Below are 18,877 nucleotides of genomic sequence, written 5' to 3' on the forward strand. Positions count from 1 at the left end.
GCCTCCGTCTGGGGTTAATTACATTTTATTTTAATTTCACATTTCGCTTGCTTTGTTTTGATTATTTCCTTGACTTGACGACACACACACATCTACACACACACACACAGCCAGAAGACGCAAAAAGCAGAAACAAAGAAATGAAAATTTATCTGCCAGAGAGGAGAGGAGCGGAGAGGAAGAGTACTGTACAAGTACAGTGGAACTACACTTTTTTTTCAACTCCAGTACATGTCATTATTGAAATTTCATTATCTCGAAAGCGCAACTCTACTACTCGGTGGGTGTCCCAATCAGTAGGAAGCCACCCACTACCCCTCTACCCCCCTCCAGATAACGAGCCACAAAAAAAAAGCATGCTTTTGACCAGGAAGAGGTCTGGTTGGGAATGGTTCATGAACTTGGAGGCTCAAGTTCTACTCTCCTTATGTTTATATTATTTTTTATTTATTTATTTAAGAAGTATTTATTATTACTTACTTTATGAATCACAAGAGGGGTTTCTAGCTACCTTGCGTTATCACTATAATTATCATTATCATAAGATACTTAATGATCTCACACGATCGCTTCTCACACGATTTCTTTCTGGGGTCTCTCTTTCTCTCGAAATGCACTTTCAAAACAAAATAAAATATAAAAAAAACATGTAAAAATAAAAGTAAAATAAAATAAAGCAGAAAACAGAAAGCAACGACAGAACATGGTGGTACGGTGGAGGTACGGTGTGGAGGTACGAGATTCCTCGTAAAAATAAAACAGACGACAGAATCGGCGAGAGAGTGTGGCAAGTGTGTGGCAGAAACGGCGACAGTTTGCATTCAATTTTCATTCGCAGCAGATCGTGTGTGTTGCAATTTGTTTAAATTTTAAACTAACTAAAAAACAAAGTTAAAAAACAATTCTAAAATGTCAGCTGTTTTGGTGTTTTGGCAGCAAACGAGTGAAAATAACAATAATATAAATGGAGGAGAGTCCTCAACCATCAGCACCAGTGGGAGCTCCAACAATTGGACACCCAGGGGTGCTGGTGGTGCATCACAATCCCTACTAGCACCACCACCTGGTGGCAGGGCAATTAGAATCGTGCCCCAGACGCCAGGCAAGACGCCTCCTGTTCATTACATCAATTATCTGGCCCAAATTGGCTGTCAGCATCGTGTCAGAAATTGGCCAACGAATAATGGCAATTACAACTACAATTACAATTACGACTACGATTGCAACTACAGCAATTATCCCGAGGAGCTGGAGGAGGAGGATCACTGCCAGATGGGTTCGATAATATACCCCAAATCGGCATGGACGTGGTCGCAACCGGAGACGGAACCGGCACCCAAACCGGAACAGGAACTAGAAACGGTTGCAGGCTCGAGGGACCATCAGCGAGAGGAAGTTGTGGCGGAACAGGCTCCACACTTGTCATATAATTGTAAGCTTACATGAAGGTCTATATTAGGGGTTAGGGGTAGGCTAGATAATACGAGTTTTTGTGGAGAACTGCCGCATATTGTACGGTCTAGTCTCGAAGGACCAAAAACGAGAGACAGGTCTAAACCCTGTCTCGAAGGACCAAAAGCAAGAGGAAGTTCTACGCTTTTCATATAATTGTGAGCTTACACAGAGGTCTATATTAGGGTTTTTGTTTTAGTTTATATACTAATACTAGAAAATACTAGTTTCTACGGAGAACTGGCCCATAATGTACAGCCTAGTCTCGAAGGACCAAAAGGAGGAGGAAGTTGTGATAGAACAGTCCCTACACTGACAACATAATAGTAATCTTTATAAGAAAGGCTATTTTCAAGGGGCAGCTTCTATCAAAAAATAATAATTCCTAATTAGAAAATACTAGTATTGGCTAGGGAACTGCCTCACAATGTACGTCTCATCTTAATACGTTTCCCATTCAAGTGACTTCCTAATTACTCAATTGCTTTCCACCTTAATAGCTTTATTGGCCGGAACACAGCCTGGCTGAGGTCTTGTTTGGTTTTGGGTTTTCAATTTTTGTTTATTTGTTTGGGTTTCGATCGGGTTTCCGTCGTCACCTGTTGTTGTGCGAGGAGTGTGCTGATGAAATGCAATATCATTAGCTCGGGTTTAGCAGCATAAACACAGCTGCTTTCCCTGCCAGTCTTCTTCACCCTTAAAAAAATACCAAAAAAAAAAGAATAAGAAACCACCTATCTTACCCTGCCCCTCTATAGCTTGTTTATATCGTTTTGTGGCTATTTTTGTTGCACAACCCAAGCCAAGCCAAAAAAAAAACAAAAAAAAACTGAGAAAAGTGGCAGAGACACTCAACCACTAACGGGGAAATTATGTGTGTGCCGCGCCGCCGCCTGCATATTGTGTAATAATTTCAGTTCCGTCTGGTCTAAAATTAAGGTAGAGCACTCTTTCTTTATGGTGACTCTTTTTCGCGCTTGCCCCCCTCGGACAGTGCAGTGAGAAGAATTTCTTAGGGGGTATAATTCGCAGAAATTATTATAAAAATTAATGAATTATATATTACTGTTTAATTAGTATCTTTATGGATATATAAAGGTATATATATAGGTATATAGTAATAATCTAAAATAATAAAGCAAGTGAGGAAAAAATAGGAAAAGTGAGGGGTTTAAGCCTTGACCTTGACTTGAATGTTTAAAGTTTTAAAAACTGAAATATAGAAGCCCCCTTTTTGACTATAAAAGGACAATTAATAGATAAAATAATTGATAAAATAGGGAATACTAATATAGGTTAATAAGAAAATGGGAATAATAATTAATTCTTTAAAGAAAAGTAAGAAAAATTAAGAAGCTTCGACCTTGAATTGAATATTTAAACTTAGGAGAGTCTTCATCAAATAATAATAACATAATAAAAAAATAAAGAGAAATAAGTGGTAATAAACTTTAAAAACAAGGAAGTAATAAGTTAGAACCTCGACTTTGTCATTAATATTAGTGCTATAGTAGCACTTATGTAGGCTCGAAGGACCAAAACTCTAAATACTATATTTATGTAGTACTAGTACTATACTATACCATATTTTCAAGCTATATTACCCATCAGAGTTGGAGGGTATAGGGCTGAAAGGTACCTTAGGTTCTATATATAGCCTTCAACTCTGAAAGGTACTATAGGTATTATACTCTATTATACTATACTATATTATTAAGGTACTATACTATATTAAAATAATATTTAACCTTTAACTCAACAAGTATTGGCTATGAATATTTAACCATTATTTTTTTTAACCATTTTAAACACTAAATCTAAAAAAAAACTAAAATAATATTTTAAAATCTCATGCGACTGTTTAGTACCTTTTTAGTATTACAAGGTACTAGTTTTTTTTGTCAGTGTTGATTTCCTTTAATTCCTCCTGCCACCTGCCACCTTGCACCTTCCACCTGCCTCCTGGCTTTGTTTTTGTTTTTGTTTCTGGCATCGTTTTGGCAATTCTCGGGCGCTGACGTCGTCAGGTGTGCGCGAAAACAGGTGCATTCTGCAGAGCAGAGCAGAGCCAGGGGCCAGGGCTGGGGGCAGGGGGCAGGGCAGCGATCCGATCCGGTCAATGAACCAAAGCTGCCATCGGCCACTCTCATTCTCTCTCTCTCTCTCCCGCTTTGATTTAATACTAATGCCATCACAGTATCTGTATCTTTGTATCTTTGTATCTCTGTTTTATATTCTGTATCTGTATCTTTGTATTTGCAGTATCCGCTTATGGGTCCAGCGCGGGCAGCGTCGCCGTCGTCGATGCAGCGCAGGGCAGCGGGAGTGGTGGCGGCGGCGGCGGCAGGCAGCGGCATGCCCCGCTCTACGGCCGCTTCGTTGTCGAGGAGGACCTGCCCGCCACACACCGGGATGTCATGCACCACGTAAGTCGAATACTTGATACCCTTTTTTCTTATTGTTTTTATAAAAAAATATAAAATTTAATTGAAAACCATCTCCGATCCCCCCGCAGCACTCTAGTCCCTCGTCTTCGTCAGAGGTGCGTGCCATGCAGGCCCGCATCCCCACCCACTTTCGCGACCCCGCCTCGGGTCCTTTGCGCAAGCTGAGTGTCGATCTGATAAAGACCTACAAGCACATCAACGAGGTGAGTTATAAAACTGGATCTCTTAGATATAGCTAGAATACTTAAGAATCTATAGATATTGGATATATATATAGGAAATGTTCAGTTTATGAGAGGTTTCTTATTTATGAGGTGTTCGAGATCATAAAAGTTTCAATAAATTAGAAAAGTATAGATAGTATCTATAGATTTGTAGATCTATAAGTGAGATATATGGTTCTGTAGATTTTTGAATGGAAACTGTGTTATCTATAGATCTTCAAAGAAGACCGATAGTATCTCAAGTGTTATAAGTAAGATCTATAGACTTACTGCATCTTAAGGTATAGGAATGAGGTAGTAAGAGATATAGTATCTTAAGATCTATAAGAAAGAAGTATAGTTTAGGTATCTGTAGATTTGTGGGTGAGAAGTGAATGAGTTCTTCGGTCTTTCCATAAATCTAGAAGAAAGAAGATATCCTATGATATCTACAGATCTTTAACTAAGACCTTTAGTATCTCAAGTGTTCTAAGTATTATAATAGATTATCTATAAACCTATAGTGTCTTAAAATATAGAAAAGTACAGAAAAGACCTAAAGAATCTCAAGATCTATAAGAAAGAACTATAATTCTATGGTGAGATCTATGGTTTCCATAGATTTTTAGGTAAGATATAGGGTTCTATAGATCTTTCAGTCGAAACTATGTTTTCTAAAACTCCATTAGTGCGTTCTATAGGATTTATAGTTCTTGAAGTAAGATCTGTAGTAGCTTAAGATCTATAAGTATGATCTATAGGAAGGTATATACATAGGTCTCTTAGCAAGACCTGCAAATCTGTTAGTTAGATCTGTGGTATATATAGATCTATATATCTAGAAGAGGTTCTATACAAAAGAGTAAAAGTAAGAGGATAAGTAAGTCTATAGAGATCTTTAAGTAAGATCTATAGTATCTCCAGATCTATAAGTTAGATCTATACTTTTTAAAGAACTATTAGTAAGATACCTATAACGTATCGATAAGTCTTTTAATACGACTCGGTATCTAGTATCTATAGTATCTAGTGGTAACCCCTGCAGTTCTATAGGTCAGTTCTATAGGATCTATAGGTATTGTAGTATGATTCGGTGTATCTGTAGTATCTAGAGGTAAGTCATGCAGTATAGTACAGATCATTGAGTGAGACCTACAGTATCTCAAGATCTATTAGAAAGATATAAGGTATCTATAGATCTAAAAATCGATAACTAAGACCTATAGTATCTAAAGATCTACAAGTAAGATCCATACTGCCTAAAACGAACTCCATCTACAATATGCTTTAGTAATAAGCCTCTAAATATTTCGGTTGCATTATTTTATAATTTTGTTGTATTTACACTTAAAAAAACACACCTTGGCATCCATCCCTCTTATTTATTTTATTTTTTGTATTTTTTTTGTTGCTTTCTTATGACGATCGGAATTTTGTGGGTTTCTGTTGAGATGCGTTGCTATCTGGCCGGTCTGGCCGTGTGCTGACAGCGGATATTTGTGGCATCAAGCTAAAGCTGAACTGAGCTAAAGATACGCTCGTCCTTGACCCGTTTGGGGGGTCAATTTTCGCTGCCGCCATACTCGTGCCTAGTCGTCTTCGATTGACGTTTGTCTGAATCGACAGAAAAAAAAACAAGGAAAATTAAATAAAAAAAAGAGAAGGAGGAAAATGCGAGCCACACGCAACTGTCTCTGGCTTTTCCTGGCGAAACTTTCTAAACAAAAACCGTTTGTCGGAAGAGATACTATATATACCTATATATATATATATAGAAGTAATACTTGGAAACTGTCGCCTGTCATGAATGATATGACGTTTCGGCGACATGACACTCTCTGACAAAATGACGACGACCCAAATCGGTTCTTCTTCGCCTTCGCCTCGAGTGGGGGGTGGGGTACTAGGTGGGTGCCACACAGACACACAGTCCATTAATAATTTAGTTTGTTGAGTTTGACAAGTGCAGGATGGGGATGGGGAAGGGGGGGATGGGGAATCCGAATTACACGCAACTTAGGTCACAGGAAGTCACCCGAAAATAACAAGCAACTAGCCCCAGTAATAGCCTGGCATTCGTAACCATTCATAAATTCAGCTGGAAGTTTATTAATAGTCTCCGAGTGGTGTTTGTCACATGTCTTTCAGGGGTCTGAGCAACTTGAACTTTTGCTTGGTAACCCAGTTAACCATTTATTTCAATTTTTAATCGATAATTTCGATAAGATGTGGGGGATAATGTGTCTTTTTTATTGAAACTTAAGTTTTAGTAGTGTTGATCTCACTTTCTGCTCGATGAATATCATTTTGAGGTTTATTTTCAATCGAATTATGACTACTATCGTAATTTTTCTATTATTAATCGATAATTTCGATAAAATGTATGGGATATGTGTCTTTTTTATTCAAACTTAAGGTTCAATAGGCTTGATCTCACTTTCTGTTGATGACTATCATTTTGGGTTATATTTTCAATCGAATTTGGATACTACTGCCATAATTGTTCTTTTATTAATCGATAATTTCGATTAAATTTAATGTAAATTCGATCAACTTTAGGCTTAAACTTACTTTGTGTTGATGAATATAATGTTGGGTTATATTTTCCATAGAATTGGTTACTATTTTCGAAAATATTATCTTTTTAATCGATATTATCGATAACATTTAAGACTTTGACTTTTTTTCTACTTACTGATACATTCTTTAAGTAAGTTCCATGAGTATACCTTCTGTTATTGATATTTTAGATGAAATATAGTATCTTTTCATCCATCCCTTTAAGAAGTTTTGTAATTAGGCTTTTCCAAACGATATTTTCGATGAAATTGAACACCTAATTATCTATTCTCTTGCTTAGATTGATATTTATCGATATTTTAAATAGAATTCAATATATAATCTTTTTCAATAAAATTGCATCCTTCATCTCTAATATCTTCCATTTTTTCGATATTTTCGATCAACTTTTAATTATATATTATCCATTCTTTTTATTACTTTCATATTTATCTCTTTTAATCGATATTTTCGATAAACTGTTATCTATAATCATCTTTTTTGATAAAGTTTCATACTAAATCCTAAGTACTTTCTTCCTTTTCGACATTTTCGATCAGCTTTAAGTTCTTCTCATCCATTAATTTTATGAGTCTTCTATGTATGCTTTTCCAATCGATATTTTCGATAAAAATATAATAATTAATCCTTATTACTATCTTCCTTTTAATAATTCCTTTCCTTTACAATTATTATTCTTTAATCGATATTTCCGATAAACTTCTCATCCATTCCTCTTATGAGTTATCCTATGTAATCGATATTTTCGATAAAATTAAACCTCGTCCTGCGATTATGTTAATGACCTACATAAGCAATGGTACTAACTGGAATGTAGCCAAATGGAAAATTGCTGGCTCGATATCCAATTAAACACACAAGTGCATCAATTGAAGCGCCGACATATTTATTTCGAGTTTAATTCACTTGAATTGATCGAAACATATCGATGTTTCTGCGGGTAATCAGCTTGACCGTTGTTGACAGGTCGCCTTCCTGCCCAGCCCTACCAGGGTCTGGTCGGCATGGCATGGCCATGTCCGGTCCGGATTACAACGATTTTGCCGATTTTCCGCCTCAATGTGCATTTGACGGCCGTTCAGGAGCAGGTCGGAGTGTTTTGGACAGACAATTGGCTACCGTTATAGCGTAGTTACAGTTGCATTTGCATTTTTTGTTCCATAATGCTGGTCGCCTTTTTGTATGCTATGGTTTTTTGGAGAGAGCAGGAGAGCCGCATTAACTGTGACGCTACAGAGCTCCCCCCCAGAAGAGGAAAAAAACGTCACTGCCTTCTTAACAGTCGACGTCAGCAGAGCGGCATACACCCATTTTCGAGCTTTGCAGACCGGCGAGAGCGGAGAGAGAGCGCGAGAGAGCGCTTGGCCAATTTTGTGCAGCCGTCTTTTAGGCGTTGTTGAAATCGCTCTCTCTCTCTGGCTGCGCACTCTCGCTATCTCACTCGCACCCCCATTGGCTTGCCGCGTTAGCAACAACTTTTTTCGCCAAGCTGCATGCACCGTTTTTTTTTCAGCTTTTTATACCGTTACAGCACACCGCCCTGCCGCCGCCAAGAAAAAGAAAGGGCGGCGTGTATGTGTGTGTGGAGCTGCGGCGACAAGCTGGGGGATAGATGCCGCGGCTTGGCGGCGTCGCCCTCTTTCGCATTGCCGGTTTTTCTCTCATTTTTCGCATTTTCTCATTTAGCTTGTTTACATTTGTCTTTGATGAAGTGGAAGTAACGGGCTAAACTTTTTTCCTCCCCCCCTCCCCCTCCCCCCTTCTGGTCCGCCCCATCGGAGAGGAAATGAATTTACCACTTGCTGTGCAAAAAAATTGCAATCATTCAATTTTCCCCACCAGCCCGCCCCCCCCCGCATTGTGGGAGAATTCTTAGACAATCGATCAATGGCGCGCTTACGCCGAGTGCCGACAGATGGCGTTTAACTGTAGGTGGCGCTTTTCGGACCTAATTGGGGGGCTACTCTCAGAACAGGGCGTAGGTTAGGTTAGGGGTAGGGATGGGATTAGGATTTGGAAGGTTTGTACTCTCAAAGCAAGAAACAAAATAGGAGACTTCTGAAAGAAAAGGAATTTACGATAAATTATCGATAAGCTATCGATAAGTGATTTATTTATTGTAAGATAAGTGTTGTAAATTATAATAAATTTCACAAAGAACTCGCGTTTGCGATAAGTTATCGATAAAAGATCGATATATCTTACATATATTCTAAGATAAGTGTTCTCAAAGCAAGAAAATACATTCCATATAACAAAGAACTGGTATTTACGATAAATTATCGATAACATATAGGTTCATTTCAAGTAAACTACAATCTAATAATGTTATATTTCAAAGGATTAGTATTTTCATAATCTAAATATAAGAAAAGCACAAACACAAGACATTATCGGTAAGATATCGATAAATTTCATATATTTTGTACTTTAAAGCTTAGGTTATCAAAAGATTAGAATTGCCTCGACCGTAATTTATGAAAAGCATAACCATATTGCAAAGAAAAGTTATATACGATAAGTTATCGATACATTCGACTATAAATAAACATCAAATACCCTCAAAATTTCAATATATATCACTAATTAATGCTTGATCTTCATTTTTCAAGGTTTACTATGCGAAAAAGAAGCGTCGTGCCCAGCAAACGCAAGGCGAGGATGACTCCTCCAACAAGAAGGAGCGGAAGCTGTACAACGACGGCTACGACGATGATAATCACGACTATATAATCAAGAATGGGGAAAAGTTTTTGGATCGCTACGAGATCGACTCGTTAATCGGTAATATGACACACATCACATGCTATATGAATTCCAATACAAATCTCAATATCATCTCGAACAGGAAAGGGCAGCTTCGGGCAGGTGGTGAAGGCCTACGATCACGAAGAGCAATGCCACGTGGCGATCAAGATAATTAAGAATAAGAAACCGTTCCTAAACCAGGCACAGATCGAGGTCAAGCTGCTCGAGATGATGAACCGTGCAGATGCCGAGAATAAATACTATATCGGTATGATATTTCCTTCCTTCTTTTGTGATATATATTAACCTACTTATCCAACTATAGTCAAGCTCAAGCGGCACTTCATGTGGCGCAACCACCTGTGCCTGGTGTTCGAGCTGCTCTCATACAACCTGTACGACCTGCTGCGCAACACCAACTTCCGGGGCGTTTCGCTGAACCTCACGCGCAAGTTCGCCCAGCAGCTGTGCACGGCGCTGCTCTTCCTCAGCACACCCGAACTGAACATTATTCACTGTGATTTGAAGCCCGAGAACATCTTGCTCTGCAATCCGAAGCGTTCCGCGATCAAGATCGTTGACTTTGGCAGCTCCTGTCAGCTGGGACAGCGGGTTAGTATTTGTGGCGACCGTGACACAATGCTCACAGTTTTCATGGCGACCGTGACACAACTTTATGTTTGCTAACAAAACTATATCCTTTCAGATCTACCACTATATCCAATCGCGCTTCTACCGCTCCCCGGAGGTGCTTCTGGGCATACAGTATGATCTGGCCATTGATATGTGGTCGCTGGGCTGCATCCTGGTCGAGATGCACACCGGCGAGCCGCTGTTCTCCGGCTGCAACGAAATGGACCAGATGAACAAGATCGTCGAGGTGCTGGGCATGCCGCCCAAGTATCTGCTCGACCAGGCGCACAAGACCCGCAAGTTCTTCGACAAGATCGTGGCCGACGGCTCCTATGTGCTGAAGAAGAACCAGAACGGACGCAAGTACAAGCCGCCGGGCTCGCGCAAGCTCCAGGACATACTCGGCGTGGATACGGGCGGGCCGGGCGGTCGGCGCCTCGACGAGCCGGGCCACAACGTCTCCGACTATCTCAAGTTCAAGGACCTGATCCTGCGCATGCTCGACTTCGACCCCAAGACCCGGGTCACCCCCTACTACGCCCTGCAGCACAACTTCTTCAAGCGCACGGCGGACGAGGCGACCAATACCAGCGGTGCCGGGGCCACGGCGAACGCCGGTGCCGGCGGCTCGGGCTCCAGCGGTGCCGGTGGCGGTGGCGGCGGTGGAGGATCCAGTGGCTCCGGCGGCGGCGGCAGTGGCGGCAACGGAGGCGGTGGTGCAAGCGGTGCCGGCAGCAGCAGCAGCGGAGCCGTCTCATCGTCCAGCGCAGCAGCTGCGGCGGCGGCGGCGGCAGCGGCCAGTGCCACATCGGCCCAGGGCTCGGTGTCCGGATCGGGGGCGGGCGGTGTCGGTGGTGCGTCGGCGCAGCCGCTGCCGATGGCGCTGCCGCTGCCACTGCCGCCGCTGGCAGGAGCGTCGGACGGCCAGTGTCATGGTGAGTACGGCAAGTCCTTATGCTCCTCGGGGTAGGTCCTTCGAAGACCCTACTACATACTAGTTTCGGTATTTGCTTTGGTAGCCTTTGCTTTTGTTTTTGGAATTTTATGTTTGATTTATTATTTGATTATTTGATTTGAAAGGATAACGAGAGAGGATATCCTGCGATGTGTTGTAGTGTGTGTTTATGTACTCTTAAGTGTGTGGATTAGTAATTATATAATTTTTTGATCGAAAAACCAAAACTAGAAACGACAAAATTCGTACTTGAATATGATTTGTATGGCCATTGATTGTGTCCCTGTTTATGATTATGATTTGTATTCCAACTATATAGTTTAAGCTACTTACTTGTTTTAGTTTTTAGTCATCTTATCATTTATGAATATTATTTGTTAAAAAAAAAAAAGAAACAATCTGGAAGTTGTGTAGAAAAAAAAAGGCAACAAAAAATGCGAAATATAACACTCCCATCCTCCTCTCTTCCAATCTTCCAATGGCCTCCTGGAAAAATATTAATAAAAAATATTAATAAACGAATCGGAATCAGATGAACGCCGATGACCGGCAACGGCTACCGGAGTAGGAGCAGGAGCAGGATCATCATCAGTATCAGGATCAGGATCAGGATCGGGATCGGGAGCATCTTCAAGGATACCACAGTAACGAGCGAGTGAGCCCACACACACACACACATAACAAGTAGCAGCAAGAACATCCTGACAGGATCCTGCAACGTGCAACATGCAACATTAGAAAGCTGTTTTTTTGTAAATAGTCACATCTCTCTCTTTCACCCGTTTATGTATCTCTGTCTTTGTCTAAACCGCCAACCAGAACAACAAGAACTACACTTAACGAAAAAAAGCATGAACAAGATTATCCTAAGCAAGAAATTAAAAAAAAAAATTAAAAGCAAGTGGCGCCTTCGATTCAAGAAAGAAAGAATGAAAAAAAAATAAGAAAAAATATACCAACCAAAAATACCAACTCTCCCAATGAACCCCATAATACCGCTCTTTTTTTTTTTGTTAGAATATATATATATGGTATATGTATTATGTAATATGTATTATGCTCATGCATTTTAGACGCTCTGATCGGATGAAAACCAAAAATACAATCGTGTGTTAAATGTTTAACGTTTTTTTTTTTTTCATCAACTTATAAATGCAGTAATAACGCCGATGGCTAAACAAAAAAAGATTAAAAAATAAGTATAAGCATCTAGGATCTTAGAATGGTACGATTTAAACCTGTTAGAGAACAAAAAAAAAAAACAAACAAAAAAATAAAATAATTCAAGTATGAGTAAAAAGAAAAAGAAGTATAATAATAAGGATAAATATTAAGAAGAAATAAGTAAACGAGGAATCCTTAACGACTTTCTTAATGACTGCCATACATATACATACATCTTAATATACTTACATATATTGCATAAGTAAGCGAGTACAGTACACGAAACGTTGTAAGCCCAAACAGAGAAAACAAAAATCGGAAGTAAATTAACAAAAGCAGCGAATCCCCCGGTAATTCTTAGGTATTTGTATATATCGGTTAATCCATTAATTGTAAAATACGGCACACAGACAAGATTCCCCTAAAAAAAACCTCCTTAGACCTCAGGCTAGCTTGCTGATTTTAGATTCGATATAAATCGATTATTTTTTTGAATTTATTTTAATTGTATGATTTTAAAGTAATACGGTTTCTCTCATCACTTCTGTTATCGATTTCTATCGAAAGGCAACTCTCCTCGCTCTCTTTCATCTTTCCGGTACTTTGTATAACGGTACAATCGGCATGAAAGCAAACCTATCGATAGGAGAGAGCGGGCGAGCAGTCGATAGTCTCTCTTTCTTTTGTGATAACCCGATCTCTTTGTCCTTGGTCCTTGGTCCCTCCCATGGCTGCAAATAAACACAAACACACACTCTTATCGATCAACAGTTTTAATTGGAACGATTAATACCCGATAACCGATAAATGAAGCGATATATATGCAAGCATACGAGTTGAAAACCAAACACAAATCATAGTTTGTAAAAAAATAAACAAAATAAAACTAGGCATGTAAAAATAGCGAAAAAAAAAGGCGAGCATAAGATAAAGGATATGCGTTTGGAGAGGAAAGAGAGAGCAAGAACGGACAAAATATATACGGAATGCTAAAAAGGATAAAGCCGATAACGATAATGGGAATTAAAAAAATAGAAGAAGGAATAGGAGGGATGAGAGGATAAAGCATAGAAAGCATAACAAATTAAATCAGTACGTACTAAAGAAATGAAATTTAGCATTTAATAAATTAAAAAAAAAACATACATACATCTATATATATATATATATATATACAGATATATATATATATACTTATGAGTAATTATGAACAGCGACAGAGAACTCAATTAATTTTATTACCGACACAGAGACAGATCGACCGCGACCCGACCCCCTACGGATACAAAAACATATAGTATGAAAGTAAAGAAAATATATATATGAATTAAAATTAGAGGTTAGCCCCGCAGATGAAAACGTAAAAAGAAATCCACGATCCAAGAATTTAACGAGCAACCAGAGAGACACTTAACTTGTGAAACTTATGTGTAAAATACTAAAATACCAGTGAGAAAGCGAGTGTTATATGTCAATAAGTTTATAATTAATACACTGAAACAAAAGCCAGGCGACATCACAGACAGACAGACACACACCACACCACAAGGACACCAGATGAGGGCTGGGGGGCGGGAAAAAGCAAGAAAAAGTACAGTTTTTTGGTAGAACGATAATCGATAATCGATAACCGATAATCGATAACCAGCATGCAATAAACAGGAACCGGAAATTGGAGAAAGGGGAAGACCATAATGCATTTTCTTTGCGAAAGCAAACGTAGCTAAAAGACGTTTAACGAAACAGTATTGCGATAAAAAAAAAATAAATAAAAAATACTTTTGGGGAAAAAAAACTAATACGATGGCAAAAAACAAAAAGTACAGTTTACACAGAAAAAAAAAATACTAAACAATCACACACACTCAAACACAAGACACACACACAGGACATTTATAGACATGTATACAGTAAAATATACATAGGTATGTGCATATGCATATGTGGCATTTATATAATATAACATACAAGCAGCTGATGGTTTAAGTTGAATAAGTACCAGATAATTTATTAACGATTAATGAAACCGATAAAGGCGACTTTACCAAACAAAATACCAGGAAAAGGAATTCATAAAAAAAACAAACAAAAAAACAAAAAATAAAAACAAAAAACTAAAGCAAACCAAAGGAAAATACAAAAATTACAAAAAAAAAGCGAAAAAACCTTCAATAAAACTTATGATATAATCAACAAAAAAATAGAGAATATAATTTGTAGTTTGGGTTTCAAAAAAAAAAAATACTAAAAACTAAAGGCATTTTCTTTTCGAGTGGAGAACTTTTAAAGGATTAAAATGGAGGATATTTTAAAGAAACTATAATATTTTAAACTAAAATTCTATTTGAAAAACAAAAACTCTAAGAATAGGCTTAGAAAAATACTAAAATAAAGGGTATAGAGTCATTTGGTTACTTTATAAGTGCTATAGTTAACATTTTTCTAAAAATATGCCTCTAATTTCAAAAAGAAAAGGATATAGGGTAGGGTATATAGGGTATATCGATTTTTAAAAGTAACTACAATTTCATTTTGTCAGAAAAATGTTTCAAAATTATTTAAAAGTCTTAAAAATCCAACCGTTTTGAAAATAGTTTTTGAAATGAGGTTAAAAAAAATACTAAAAATCACTAAAGATATATTCTTGCAGAAAATAGAGTCTTTTTTTTAAGAAATTCTTAATTTTTTCCAGAAAAAAACAGCTTTAGTTTCAAAATCTAAAGTTCTTTAAAAGTAACTCCATAAAAAAAGTCTCTAAAAATAATTATAATTAAAAAATGCAAAAAAAAAATGCCTTTGGTTTAAAATTTAGAATTTATATAAACCCTTTTTTAATCCTTGATCCTTTCCAATCCCTTGTAGGCCTGCTGATGCACTCCTCGGCGGCAGCCAATGCCATGAACAACTTCTCCGCCCTGAGCCTGCAGCCCAGCCACCAGCCCAGCTCCCTGGTGAGCCGCTCCGGCAACTGCAGCAACAGTCTCAACAGCCTGAACCACTTCAGTCCACCCCAGCAGCAGCAACGCCACAACAGTCGCAGCCTCTATAGCAACAGCAACAACAACAACAGCAGCAACAACAACGGCAGCATTAGCAGCAACAACAACGGCAACCACAACAGCCTCAACAGCTATCCGCACGCCATGGAATGTGATCCGCCGCTGGCTCCTCCGCCGCCCAACGGCCATGGAAGGATGCTGCGGGTGCCGCCGATGCTGCCCCCCGGCTATGCCCCCTTGAACCTGGCGCCGCACCACTTCTACAACAACAACCTGTCCTCGGCAGCAGCGGCTGCAGCAGCGGCAGCAGCAGCAGCAGCGGCGGCAGCCGCCTCGCATCTCATGATGACCGATTCGAGTGTGATAAGCGCCACAGCAGCGGGTGGAGGCGGGGGTGGGGGAGCAGGTGGTGGTGGTGGCGGTGGAGGAGGAGGTGGTGGCGCGTTACCCGGCCCAGTATCGGGACTGGGTGGAGGCCCCAATGCTGCCAGTGTGGCGGTGACGCCACAGGCCCAAGCAGCCGCCGCCGCCGCCGCCGCTTTCCATCTGTTCCCGTCGCAGCCCGCCTATGGAGCAGCACCCGCCTCGCTGAGCGAGCTGCCGATGCCCTTGCCGCCACTGCCGCTCACCATGCCTCTGCCCATGCCACTGCCCATGCCCCTGCAGCTGCCGCCCTCCTCGTCATCCGCCTCCTCCACAGCATCCACATCAGCATCAATGGGGGGTGGCGGAGGAGGCCTGGGAGTGGTGGGCTCCAGGCGGCACTTGGGCAGCCACGGCGTACCCCAGACCTCGGCCGGTGTCGTCCAGAATGTGGCGGGTGGCGGCAGCAACTCGGCCACCGGAGCCAGCAGCAGCGATGCCTCCTCCTCGTCGCCGATGGTGGGGGTTTGTGTTCAACAGAATCCTGTAGTTATACATTAGCCTAAAAAACAAAAACTAAAAAAAACCATTAACCATTTTAAAAAATCGTAAAAAAAAAAGAGAAGGAAAATATGTCAGGAATGTTAGGCGTTGCTGCTCTCTCGCTCTGCCACTAATTATTTTTTTTTTAAATGCAACACCAAAAGGCACAACGCTTTCTCAAAATCCCTCAGAGCCTCGATCTTTGGACGGGGATGCCTCTTGAAAATTCCAGAACAATTCTGAAAATTCTTCTAAAATTTATTCTATTTTCAATTTTTTTTACAAAAATTAATTATTAAAATTATACACTTTTGAAACAAAAAGCTCAATGATTATACATATATATATTTTTACCATTTATTATTGTTAAAGATTTGTTAATTTTTTGCCAATTTTTTATACAAATTTTATTATAAAAAAATTGGTAATATTTTTTATAGAATTTAAGATCTGTCCTGGATTTTTTTTTGTGGTGTCCTTTTACAAACACACACACACACACACATACACACAAGCACACATAGAAAAAAAAACAAAACTGCATTAATAATAATTAAAAATATTTAAAAAAAGAAAACTAGCTAAAATTTACACTCATAAACCACAACAACAACACCCACACACACACTTGCACACATAGTCACTTCTGCTGCCACACCCACTTCGATGCTAAGACCTTTCCGCCCCCCCTCCGGAAGGCGTATGAAAAAGGATATGCGCTACACTTGAAGGATTTTTTTTCGCAAAAAAGCGTTTATTTTTTTTACATGCTAGAACCTTTTTTTTTGGTCTAATTTTAATGTTTAATTTTATGCTATAACCATAACGACATAATTTTACTTTATATAAACGAATCAAAATTAAAATTTATTTAATTGTTAATTTAAATTATGTAATTTTATTTGGCGAGAAGTCGCTATTTAATATAAAGAGCAAACTTATTTAAGTAAACAACAAAAAAAACTAAAGTCTTTTGAAACCCTTCCGAGGGTATTATAATTTTGGTCAGAAGTGTACGACATTCCAACTTCCATAACGATCCTATAGAGATTCTATTTTCCAGGGTCCTCATCACAAAAAAAGGAACAAAAAATCTGAAAAATATTTTGTCCCAGGATTTTGATGCAGTAGAGAATCGATCCAGAAATCGTTTAAAACACTCCGCTTGAGAATCGGATGAGAATTGGGAAAGATATAGCCATCGCAGTGGGCCCTATAAGAAAAAACCCCATTTTCAAGGGATCCCATCAGGAAAAATGGATAAAAAATCGGAAAAATATTTTGTCTCAGGATTTTGATGCAGGATGATGGAGAATCGATATAGAAATCGTTTAAGATACTCCGCTTGAGAATCGGATGAGAATTGGGAAAGATATAGCCATCGCCGTGGGCCCTATAGGAAAAAACCCCATTTTCAGGGCATCCATCAGGAAAAATGGACAAAAAATCTGAAAAATATTTTGTCTCAGGATTTTGGTGCAGAATGATGGAGAATCGATCCACAAATCGTTTAAGATACTCCGCTTGAGAATCGGATGAGAATTGGAGAAGATATAGCCATCGCCGTGGGCCCTATAGGAAAAAACCCCATTTTCAGGGGACCCATCACGAAAAATGGACAAAAAATCTGAAAAATATTTTGTCTCAGGATTTGGATGCAGAATGGTGGAGAATCGATCCACAAATCGTTTAAGATACTCCGTTTGAGAATCGGATGAGAATTGGAGAAGATATAGCCATCGCCGTGGGCCCTACAGGGGAAAACATCATTTTCAGGGAAACCATCAGAAAAAAAGGACAAAAAATCTGAAAAATATTTTGTCTCTGGATTTTGATGCAGAATGGTGGAGAATCGACCCAGAAATCGTTTAAGATACTCCGCTTGAGAATCGGATGAGAATTGGAGAAGATATAGCCATCGCCGTGGGCCCTATAGGGGAAAACCCCATTTTCAGGGGACCCATCACGAGAAATGGACAAAAAATCGAAAAAATATTTTGTCTCTGGATTTTGATGCAGAATGATGGAGAATCGATCTACAAATCGTTTAAGATACTCCGCTTGAGAATCGGATGAGAATTGGGGAAGATATAGCCATCGCCGTGGGCCCTATAGGGAAAAACCCCATTTTCAGGGGATCCATCAGGAAAAATGGGCAAAAAATCTGAAAAATATTTTGCCTCAGGATTTTGATGCAGAATGGTGGAGAATCGATCCACAAATCGTTTAAGATACTCCGCTTGAGAATCGGATGAGAATTGGGGAAGATATAGCCATCGCCGTGGGCCCTATAGGGGAAAACGCGTTTCTTGTTTTTTATTATTTATTATTTGTAATATTTTTCCTGATTTTTCCAGAGCTTTTAATATTTTTCCTAATTTTTCTTATTTTTCTTAATTATTCCCACTTCCCATCGAAATCGGCTCCAAAATGGCGGATGGCAAACAAGAAAAACCAAAACAAACGGAATCCTGCCGCCTTGGAGCTTATGATTCCCAACTGGTTCTGCCTAACGGTTAACAAGTACAATGTCGGACCTCGAAAATTTTTCCTTCAAATTACAATTTATCTTGGCCATTTGTGGACCGATTTCGATGAATGATGTCTTAAATGATTCAGAGAAACCAAATTAAGCGATTGATGCAAAAAAATTTTGGAAAATCCACCAAGAAATTATATGGCTAAAATCCTGAAATTTTTTTGCATAGATCGCTTAATTTAAGTCTCCTGAATCGTTTAAGACGTCGCACGTCGAAATCGGTTAAGAAATGGCCAAGATATTATGGAAAA

At 39.3% G+C, this 18,877-nt stretch overlaps 1 protein-coding gene across 4 annotated transcripts in view; it reads left to right on the plus strand.

Moving 5' to 3' along the window:
• Nucleotides 1-17,023, plus strand: part of mnb (minibrain) — a 32,722-nt gene extending 15,699 nt beyond the window's left edge. For 2 of the 4 annotated variants that reach the window (XM_070283079.1, XM_070283082.1), the window contains exons 4-10: nucleotides 3,715-3,878; nucleotides 3,968-4,102; nucleotides 9,295-9,466; nucleotides 9,531-9,698; nucleotides 9,756-10,042; nucleotides 10,137-10,998; nucleotides 15,045-17,019. In XM_070283079.1, the coding sequence (XP_070139180.1) occupies nucleotides 3,715-3,878; nucleotides 3,968-4,102; nucleotides 9,295-9,466; nucleotides 9,531-9,698; nucleotides 9,756-10,042; nucleotides 10,137-10,998; nucleotides 15,045-16,105 (2,849 nt within the window). In that variant the 3' untranslated portion in view covers nucleotides 16,106-17,019. Of the gene's footprint in view, nucleotides 1-894; nucleotides 1,433-3,714; nucleotides 3,879-3,967; nucleotides 4,103-9,294; nucleotides 9,467-9,530; nucleotides 9,699-9,755; nucleotides 10,043-10,136; nucleotides 10,999-11,550; nucleotides 12,012-15,044 lie in introns of those variants that run through there. The other 2 variants (XM_070283076.1, XM_070283086.1) reach the window with 2 other exon arrangements.
• The last annotated feature ends 1,854 nt before the right edge of the window (nucleotides 17,024-18,877 follow it).

The sequence above is a fragment of the Drosophila bipectinata genome, chromosome XL, assembly GCF_030179905.1.
Source record: "Drosophila bipectinata strain 14024-0381.07 chromosome XL, DbipHiC1v2, whole genome shotgun sequence".
In the NCBI taxonomy this organism is placed as follows: Eukaryota; Metazoa; Arthropoda; class Insecta; order Diptera; family Drosophilidae; genus Drosophila; species Drosophila bipectinata.